The 10994-nt window shown below is 45.5% G+C and overlaps 1 protein-coding gene across 2 annotated transcripts in view; it reads left to right on the top strand.

The window, feature by feature from the left end:
• dipk1c (divergent protein kinase domain 1C) overlaps nucleotides 1–3844 on the top strand; it is a 51427-nt gene extending 47583 nt beyond the window's left edge. For both annotated transcript variants that reach the window (XM_014339434.2, XM_005940348.3), the window contains 2 exons: nucleotides 1486–1560; nucleotides 2043–3844. In XM_014339434.2, coding sequence (XP_014194920.1) covers nucleotides 1486–1560; nucleotides 2043–2270 — 303 coding nt within the window. In that variant the 3' untranslated portion in view covers nucleotides 2271–3844. The remainder of the gene's footprint in view (nucleotides 1–1485; nucleotides 1561–2042) is intronic.
• Nucleotides 3845–10994: the final 7150 nt, after the last annotated feature.

The following is a 10994-nucleotide window of genomic DNA, read 5'->3' on the forward strand; positions in this document are numbered from 1 at the left end:
CATTACATTTTATTATATTATATTATATTATATTACATTACATTACATTACATTTTATTATATTATATTATATTATATTATATTACATTACATTACATTATATTATATTATATCATATTACATTATATTATGTTATTATATTACATTATATTATGTTATTATATTACATTATATTATATTACATTACATTACATTATATTACATTACATTACATTATATTACATTATATTATATTACATTATATTATATTATTATATTACATTACATTATATTACATTATATTATATTACATTATATTATATTATATCATATTACATTATATTATGTTATTATATTACATTATATTATGTTATTATATTACATTACATTATGTTATTATATTACATTACATTATGTTATTATATTACATTACATTATATTACATTACATTACATTACATTACATTATATTACATTATATTATATTATTATATTACATTACATTATATTACATTGTTAGCAGTAGTAGTATTATGATGATCATTGTTAGCTTGAAGTTGTTTTGACTCATCAGCCCGTCAAACTCAGAGGACAAAGGACACCAGAAGCTGAGCCGACGTTTCTGTCACCATCGCCATCGCCATGACAACACCAGGACGGACTCTCATCGCCCCGTATCACATGACTCGTGATACGTGATACCTGCATTCATCCACCAAAAGAGGACGTTTAAATATGAGACGGACGGAAACTGTTTCTCTAACAGGTGACGACCGGAGGCGCAAACACGGCGGCGTCTGAGGCGGGAACCTTAGAAACTAACGGAGTGGACGGATCCCAGGAGAGAGGACAGGAAGCTGAAATTTAAAGGAAAGTAACAGAAACCAGAGACAGAACAAAATCAATTATCACCATAAATAAGAGTAAGTCGGAGCAGAGAGGAAGGAAGTGGGAAAGAGTTCAGGTGATGAAGAAAAAGGAACAAAGACACAAAAGAGGAGAAAAAACAGATGAACTGACAACTGAACCAAAACTGAAGAAAGGAGGCGAAGAACAAAGAGACGAAGAAGAAAGGAGAAGATGAAGATGAGTGATGATGACATGCTGACAACATGCTGCTCTGCCATTGGCCAAAGTGAGGCTCCACAGGTGTCTCTTGGGCGCACCCAGCAATGACCCTCAACCTGCCAATCATCTCCGGAGAGAAAGAAGTCATTGTGTGTGTGTGTGTGTGTGTGTGTGTGTGTGTGTGTGTGTGTGTGTGTGTGTGTGTGTGTGTGTGAGATGTTGTCTGCATACTGATGAACCAATCAGGTGCTGCTCAGACTCACTGCTCCTCCTCCTCTGTGATTACCTCTCCTGATGTGCTCTTCTTCTTCTTCTTCTTCTTCACTTTTCTTTACTTGGAAGCTTTCCCTTTTTTTTGCAGATTTCTTCTTCTTCTTTTTTTTTTATCTAATTCAAGAGTCTGATGTGTGATTTGTGACTTTTTCCTCTTCGTCTTCAGGTGATCTGTGAGAAGATTTTTAGACCGTGGTTTTCTCCCACGCTGCTTGGGGCCAAAGCAGCGCTCCCTCTGCAGGTAATGTATTTGAAAACATCTTCCGAGGTCCATCTCACCCCACGCCAGCATCTGTCACACCAGCATGTCCTCCTGTGTCTGTGAACCTTCTCAGCTCCACACCAAGCCATTAAAAATGCTCCAGCACATCCACAGTGCAGAGGTCCGGGTTAATTACAGTTACATGTGGAGGACTCCTGTCAATCAAAGCAGCCAGTAGTGTTTCTGTAGATTCAGAGATAATTTTAATACAACCTCAGCCAGGAAGCTCCAACGTGAAAGGGAAACTGGCACCAGCATCATTCGGGAATTCCAGTGATGGAGGGATAATAATTTGGTTTCAGCGATCAAATCCGACTCCGAGCCGACTTTAATCCCAGCTTTCCTGCAAACACTAATGAACTGCAAATTATCTAATGTAGGACAGCAGTTAAAGTCCTGAGTTTTGTGGATTAGAGAGTTTAAGACGTGATGTTGGTGTTGAAATTGTCTTTTTCCATCAGGTGGAGCTGCAGCGAGCTCTGCAGGAGTGTTCAGCGACTGAAGGGGGGGTGGAGGAGTCAGAGGAGGATGGAGGTGGTGGTGGTGGAGGAGGAGGAGGAGGAGGCAGGGGCGTCCATCAGCGCCTCTTCGGTGTCCTGAAGCGCCTCATCCAGGAGGGAGGGGCTTCAGATGAAAGCGGAGAGGCATGGGAGGGAAAAGGCCACGCCCATACTGCGCTGAACTTTTGAGCTGTAATGAGAAGGTCGATGTGGGCGGAGCATCTCAGAAAACCAGAGAATGTTTTAAAACTATCAACGGGTCTCTTCATGGGCAGAGAGCCCAGGTAAGACTGGCCACTCACTGATGGGAAAAGACTCATCCACTGGCACATTTTGGGTCCAGAACCACAGTTTGAGCCACTCTGAGTGTAAGTGACTCCGTCAGCAGGTCCCATCTCAAAGAGACACAGCAGTGAGACTTTTGGCCTCAGTGTGCATCGAACTCTATCACGATGAACAGTTTTAGACACACACACACAAAAGTCACGGTGTTAGTGACGGACGTTTCATCCTACCCAGTTTGTAAAATTTAACCAGAACTTAAGGTGGAGTTCAGGAAAGGTCCACCTTTGCCTCCAACAAAGAGAACTTTGACCTAAGAACTGGTTTGCTGTGGAACAACTTGAGCTGCATCCATCACCTTTAGCTCACGAGTGTCCAGGTGCTTGTCTGCGAACGTCTGATTGGGTCACAGCGAGCGTGGAAACATTCAGCGACGAGTCTTCTCGTCACAGAACCAGGCATCCAGTGTAGGCAGATCCTCGCAGATTTATTATCCTTTTACGTAACTGGTTAGTCTCAGTGAGATTTTTCAAAAGAAGCTCTCTCATTTGAAGAGAAACTGTAGAAAATAAATGTGTTTGAATGATAAATGCTGAGATACAATGTAACATATGACTAATGATGTTTGATTCACAGCTGAATGAACGACTCTTGGCCTCTTTTAAAGGTTTTTAATGGTTAATTTGACATGTTTTTGTCCCGTTGTTGACTGTTTTCAGGTTCCAAAGACAGATACCAATAAAACATATATCATCCATCCAAAGTGTGTTTGGTTTGTACAGAACGTCTGTCTCACAAAATACAATGTACTGTTTCATGTTGTATTAAAATAACAGATTTTGGTAAATGTACTGATAGTTTGGTCAAATGTCTTAGTGAAGAAGACATTTGTGACCTGGCGAGGCCTCCGGGAAGTTTCTTTGTTTAACAAGACCAATATGAGCCTCAGCAGTCACAGACACCCGCTCATTACTACTATGCAACATCCAGTAAAAATCCTTGAATTTCTCCCACCAAACCTGGGCTCAGACTTTTTGGAAGGTCTGTTACTATAGTAACCTAGCAAAATGGGTATGGCCCACACAATGTGCTTACACATGGCCCACACACTGCAAAGAATGATGGCCCTTTGGTGGCCCAGATCTGGTTTCCAGAGGTGGCCCACACATGGGCCAGCACAAGGCCAGCTGCAGACATACTGCTGGCCTTGTGGTGGCCCAGATGTCAGCCTAATGTGTACCTTAATTAAGCCATGTAATAACAACATGTGCCAGAATATAATAGTGCAAAGCTAACATGATGAAACTCTGTTCAGAGAGTGAATGGACTGATTCTTACATAGCGCTTTTCTACTCACCCAGATTACTCATAGTGCTCGATACAACATGCCACATTCACCCAATCAGACACTTTCTCTAAACTGAGTGCTTCCTAACTACATTCATACTCTTGACATGCTGACTGGAGGAGGCAGGGATCGAACCACTAACCTTTCGATCAGTAGGTGACCTGCTCTTCCGCCTGAGCTACAGCCACCGAGTGGTGAACCTGAGTAAACCCTCACTAGGTTTTGGATAAAGTGTACACACAAACCTGTCAAACCTGCATTTGAAACCTTAGCTACCATAGCAGTATAGTATTGCAACATGGCATTTGGGTCTTCTAACTCAAATAGGAAAATGGGAACATAAATAGTGCCATCATTGCCAGACCTGGCCCACATCTGGTTGACATACACCCTGCCATGACACCAGTCAGTCAGAAGTGCCAGCTTGATGCCAGATCCAGGCCAGACCTGTTTTCTATGAGCCTGGACCACATACACCAAACCATAATCGGGCCAGATGTGGCATGCCATCACATAGACAGTGCCATCTATGCCAGGCCTGGCCCACATCTGGATGAAATACATCTTATCATGCCAGAAGTCAGCCAGCAGTGCCGGCTTGATGCCAGATATGCACCAACTGTGGAAAGCTGTCATGCATGTATCTGCAAACTTGATGACCTCGTGTTAAGAGCTTGTGACACTAACCGCCCAGACTGTCCACTCACAGATCTCCGAGCTGGGAGTCGGTCCTTCTGGCAGGAAACTCCTTTGTTTGACTCTTTTAACTTGGAGCCCCAGAGAGACGATTCTAGGCTAACAAACTGAATCCCTGCAGCTTCTTTCATCAGGTGCCTGAGGCCTCATGTTACAGGTGTAGAAATGTGAGCGAGCTGCTGATGCGTCCCTGGCGTGTTTTAATTCCACTGCAGTCGGCTTCCTGGACGTGTCACCACAGCAGCTGTATGGAGAGGACTCAGCTGGAGAGCTTCCAGAGCTCTGCTCAGCCTGGCAGCTTTCCACTCTTTCACTTATTTAACAAAACAAAAAACCAAAAGCTCCAAACTTCACGCTGAAAACGCTCCAGAGACTTTACTGGAAAGCAGAGCGGAGAGCATGATGTGTGCTGCAGATTCAAACGCTGATCTCCTTCCTGTCATATCAAACACCACAGGCCTCCCTGTGGTGGAAGCACAGACTTGTGGGTATTTAAGTTGAGCAGCACACCGACCGTGGCGCTGCTAAACACTGGGCCACACGCTGTGTTTGTGCTGCCGGCATGCAAAGCTTTTAAGCTGCTGCTTTAAGTTCATATTCTCCTTCTGGCAACACGCCGGTTTGTCTTGTTCACAGTTTTATTTCACAGCAGATCAGAGGAGGCGTTTTATTTCACCCTGTCTACACAACTTTTCATTTATTGAAATTGATGAAGCGGTGCAGGAGGTCCAGACACCCGACAAGACCGCTGTGTTAATCAGAACTCATTAAAACAAACTGGATGGTGACGCACACATGATGGACCTGATCTGAAGAAATGCTGCACACCTGAAAGCCTTTTTCTGCTGCCACCTCCTGTTAGCAGCGCTGCCTCAGGCCAGCCATAATGTGGGCGTCACCCAGCTGCCTTTCATCCTTTCAAAGGTTAAAAATCTTCCTTTGAGCCCAAAGGTGTGAAAATCAGTGGCTGAACTAAACTAAGCCAAACACCTGTGAGCCGTCTTCAGGTGTTTGTAGCTGTGATGTGTCAGCATTAGATCCTGCACATCATTCACCTTTAAGGCTACGTCTACACTAATCTGGATACATCTGAAAACGTCTACACTCATTTTCAGTGGTTTACGAGCAGTTGTTCATCCACATTGAAACGGCCGAAAACGCTTACGCGCATGCGTGAAACACAAGAAGATTCAGCCTGCCTCATTTCTGTCTGCCGTTAATTTACTTTCCGGGTCTTTGAAACGTTGCAGCAGAATGTGGAGGAAAAGCAGCGAGTTTTTTTAAACGGACTCACAATGAGGTGGAGTTGTTGCTGCGAGTAACACAAAAGTCCAAAGTTGCAAAAGCGAGTGAGAGTTAAAGAATTTGAAGAAGAGCTCTCTGGAGCATCTACAGACTGATACTAATCTTTAACAGGGCTGTCAAACAACTGCTGTATAACACCCTCCACTATCTTAGTTTCATTGGTCACATGACTGCATCATCGTTTCTGAAAGGCTCTGGGGTCGCTGTCCACACTGCGATGCGAAGACACCGTTTTCAAATGTATCCGCTATGGGGAGCGTTTTGAAAACGCGAGAGAAAGATGCGTTTTCAAACGCAAACGTGTTAGTGTGGACGTAGCCTGAATGAAACACACAAGTTGCTTCAGATAAGTTCATATCATATCGTTAGTACGGCTATTGATCTGACATCTTCCCTCAGGTATTATTTTGCTGTTAGCAAGCAGGTGAACTAAGGTCACCAGCTTGTCTCACGGGCGTGTCCGTCTCCAAAGGCTGCTGAGAGGCAGCAGCTTTATATTCAGACATTACAGATACAGATTTGTGTGCATTGAGCTGTTTTCATAGTTTTGCTTCTTGGGTTTGAAAACTCCATCATTTTGAGCTGTCATAGATAACAGCAAAAGTTCTTCAGCCAGGAAGGAGTGCAGAAAGACGAAGACGTCCATGCAGGGTGCAGACGTGCAGCTCGGTCTGTGCTGCGGCTGTTTGCCAAAGAAATATTTCTCTTCAACAGCACGAGATCGTAACAGATTTATGTTTGTGGGATTTTTAGTGTCTGATGTGTGATGTTGGATTTTTGGATGTTTTCCCCACATGGAGACAAACTAAGCGCAGCCAAGCCTCCAGTGGGAGTGTTTGTCCGGCTGTTTGTGAGAGCTTTACTGTTTCAGTCCTCGGGCTTTGTTCAGCGCCTCCAAACGTCTGAACAGCTGCTGAGAGAGGTGAGCTCTGACTTCCTGTTTTAAAAGGATTCTTGGCTCCTTTTTAGATTTCTAATCAATGATATTTGATGTGATCTGTTTCCATCACCGGGTCAGTACGTCGCTGCAGCCCCAGATGGGATTTCACTTTCAGTGGAAATAAAAGAAGAAATGTGAGCCAGTGTGGCCTGGAAGAGCCCGGACGTTTTCCTGGATCAGAAATCAGGGAAGTCATCTGCATCCACTTTCCTCATATCTAAGGTTTCCAGCAGCCACCAAACTGGTCTTCATTATCCCAGAGAGGAGCCGCGCCTGGGCTTTCATAACAACAAAATCAGTTTAGTGACACGAGAGAAGAGTTCGAGTGAGCAGACCGACAGCAGAGGAGGAAACGATCACGGAGACATCAATCACAGAAGAGCAGCTGACGGAGAGCTGAAGTAAGGAAAGCTCAAACATCTGTGGAGCCCACTTTTCAGCAAAGTTTACCATCTGCTCGTATTTTGGTTTGAAGCTTTGAAAAAGCAAAGATGAACTCTCAGCTCAGAGGTGGTGTCCATCCTTCGTGTACAGTCTGTTAGGCCCACCATGGCCGTCCCACACGTTTCCACTTTGTGTGCTCTGCATCACTGTGTGCCTTTAATTCACCAATCATGAAGTCTGGCTGAGAATTAAAGCTGGCGAGATAAAAGCTGATAACAGTGCGTGTTGCTTCTGTTCTACACGAGTTCATTTCACGGCGCGTTAGGTCCGAGCCAGAAACCCTCTGAGCTGTGATGAAGAGGCGGGCAGGGCGAGCGGGCGGTGAAACATTAAAGTTACTCACCGTGTCCGGCTTCATCTGCACGGAGCGTCACGGAAAACTGTTTCAGCTGCTTTCACTGAGGAGAAGAAGCTGAAAGAGCAAAAGAGAGAAAACGCCACAGAGTTGTTCTTTGTCTAAAACTACAGAACAGCTGTGCTGTGATGTGGGTTACTACGGTAACGACCTGCCTCACTGATCATCACGTTGGTCGAGCAGCTTGTTTGGTATCAGTGCATTAAATCTGTCCAACGTGTGCTTCCTGTTTAAGGCACAAATTATTCCGAACATTGAAGCATTTAAAGAACAGAGTTCCTGAAGCTGTGCTCGTCTTTAGACTCCAGTGAGGACTGGAACTGGTTTTGGACCTCGTGGTTTCTCTCTGCTGGTTTTGGGGTCTCAGTGGAGTTTCTGGGAGCGATCAGAGTTTGAGTGATCCTGACACTTTGTCTGGAGGATGTTCGTACGCAATAAGATGAAGTGCAGACTGCTGGGAGCAGCTAGCTAAGACATGATTCTCGTCAGGCACAGTGATGTGCTGCTCACACTCAGCAGGTGCTGGGTTTGAACTTCCTGCTGTTCTGGGGTCTTTCTGTGTGGCGCTGTCTTGTCCCCCTGTGGCCGTGTGGGTGAACTGATGAAGCCAAACTGGTCGTAGGCGTGCATGTAGGAGGTGTTTGTCTCTCTGTATTAGCCCTGTGACGGTTTGATGACCTGCCTTTGGTCCAACCTGTTTCAGCTTATGGCAGACGGGATGAGCTAAAGCCACCTCCGTGGCTCAGACTGTGGATGGATGGATACACCCAAAGGGCCTCTCTCTCCCACCCCTCACTGGCCCCATATTTTCCTCGTTTAAAGTGTGTGAGCTGCAAAGCCACTGATGAAGAGCCTGCAGGCTGAAAAATGATGATCTGGGTAAAACCTCGTGTAGGTTCACAGATGTTAAAGTGTTCTTATGGACTCTGAACTTCATTAGAAAGTTGAGCCGGCTGTTCATATCTGATGGAGCCTGCTGTCGTTTCTACTTTAAGGTGACGGTTCAGAGAGTGGAGAGAAGCATGGCAAGAATGCAAAATAAAGACTAAAGTATGAAGGACAGAAATCTGTAGGATGTGTCTACCTGCACAGGAACACTCAGAGCAGGAGAGCCTCACAGTTACACCTTCACGTTGGCATACATTAACATGCAGTTACACATGCATGTGTAATTCTATGCACCATGAAACACAAGCATGCATCGCGTTCTCCATCACTAATTGATTTTTCCTGCAGCTGACTCAAACCAGCTGCTGCTCCGATTTCACATTCATCCACAGATCCATCCACCATGCAGTACAGCCTGATTCAACCTTCAGTGCAGAAAGTAAAGCCAGGATGAAAAAGACACCAGATCTCCCAAAGCAAACCGACTGTGAGCCACTGTGTCCTGCTTTACTCGGATACTGCGACGATCAGATTTACCCTGAGCGTCGACAGGAGCCGAACAGCTTAGGCAGACTTGATGTCCTCGCACATGCACAGGTTGTTTCCTGCTACAGGAAACAGGGGTGGCTGTAGCTCAGGTGGCAGAGCAGGTCAGCCACTAATCAGAAGGTCGGTGGTTCGATCCCAGGCTGCCTCCTGGCTGCCAAATATCCTTCGGCAAGATACTAACCCCGTGTTTGCCTATTGGTGGTGGTCAGAGTGGCGCCAGTGTCCGGCAGCCTCTGTCAGTGCGCCCCAGGGCACGTGTGTGTGAATATGTGGATGACTGAATGTAGTGTGAAGCTAAGGACTGCATGCTTTGGGGTCCTTGGGGACTAGAAAAGCGCTATACAAATACAGGCCATTTACCATATACAGTGAGACCTACACTGTTACATGTAGACCACTGCTCAGCGCTTTAAGTGTTTCCTGTCAGATATCTGAGGTGCAGTTTGGGCGATTTCATGTTCAAACATGAGTTTGGAGGTTTTAAAAAGGTTTAACTGAGTCTGCAGTCAGAGCACTACAGTCTGTTTTATTTCAGCCACCTTTGCACGTCATTTCTCATCTGTCCTTCTTCCCTTGATGTCTACGATGCCTCCAGATGTTTCTGAAGTCAGTGCAGGGTGATTGGTGACGCCACGGCGAGGCCTGATGCTAGTACAGACGTGAAGAAATAGGCAATGGTTTCCAGATGTTTGGAGTTTACAGCTGTACGCTCAGCAGTAGGCAGCAGCTTTTGTTTTTATTTCTAATCATTCGGCTCTTCAAGCGCATGGTTGCCAGTGTCTTGGCCCTCAAAGTTCCCACAGTGGTTTGTGAACCAGTGAGCATAGTGGGGTGATTACTGGTGGGACTCCTGACCCTTTAAAGCCAGAAGGTCAAACTAACAGTTGGTGTAATATTGAAGCCGCCTCGGGCTGTAGCTCACCACCCTGACCCACACCGAGGCCCTGGTGGCCTGAGACAGTCACACTTTACCGCGATGGACTCAACAAGATCCACGACAAGATTTTTATTATTACGAGTTTTCAAGAAGAAAGTTTTGCTAAATTCCTGCTTAAAGCCGTGAACAACAGAGACAGAAACACTGAGTGAGCCACGTGGCTTCAGCCTGCAGAAACATGTGCACGCATCAGAGTTTGTTTCATGAGCTCAGGAGAGACGATTTCAGCTTCATGCCACAGAAACAACCTGATTCTGAAAGGCTTTGAAGAGCTTTTGCTCCGTGTGACGACTTTGTGCTCGTCTATCAGAGGATCCAGTCAGAACAAAGAGAACACCTGAGCCTGGTGGCTCCTCCCTCACAGATCCTTACATCAGACACCATCCACTGATCGGCTCATTTAACCCTGCAGACTACGCCTGCTGCAGCGGTTCAGTGCACCAGTGAGTGTGTGTGTGTGTGTGTGTGTGTGTGTGTGTGTGTGTGTGTGTGTGTGTGTGTGTGTGTCCGGTGGAAACTTAAGCAGAACTTTTACTTCAGATCAGAAGTCTGGACTCAGTGTTCTGAGTACGTTTTTTTTTCCATGCAGAAGTTAAAATTTCATTGTTGGACTTAAACTGGATGTTTTTAGGGATTTAACTGCATCGCTGAGAGGAAATAAAACTGAGCCTCACACTGAGGCCAGCTGGACTGAAAACTGAGGCCGGGAGACTCAGCCGGCTTCTGGTGGAGTCAGGATGTCAGATATCTCAGATCAAAATGAAAAGATGGTTTCACAACTACAGTTTGGCAAATGCAATCTCTCTCAGGAGCACGCTGCAGATGGAAACCTTCTTACAGACTTTATAGAGATATATGTTCAGAGATAACTACTTCAGTTAGCTCGGCTCTCGGCCTCCCCTGACATAAAGTTTAAAGCTGTAACACCAACTACACAACTGTACCAAGACTTGTGTTCCTCCCAGATTTTTTCTGCTGCAGGATGACGAGACCAAGCATCCAGCCAGAGCAGCAGGGCCCTGCGCCACAGACCAGGAAGTCCTCTGAAGGACTGCCCAGGTCTAAAGGAAGCCTCTTACACACCCAAAGGCTCATGGCGGAGACGTGTAGGTCAGATGCAGAGGCCTGAGGTCAAACCACAGTTTGTGATTTGAAGCACTTCCTGGTGA

Source organism: Haplochromis burtoni, unplaced genomic scaffold (assembly GCF_018398535.1).
Source record: "Haplochromis burtoni strain Fernald_Lab_line unplaced genomic scaffold, NCSU_Asbu1 Contig_291, whole genome shotgun sequence".
NCBI classification, from domain to species: domain Eukaryota; kingdom Metazoa; phylum Chordata; class Actinopteri; order Cichliformes; family Cichlidae; genus Haplochromis; species Haplochromis burtoni.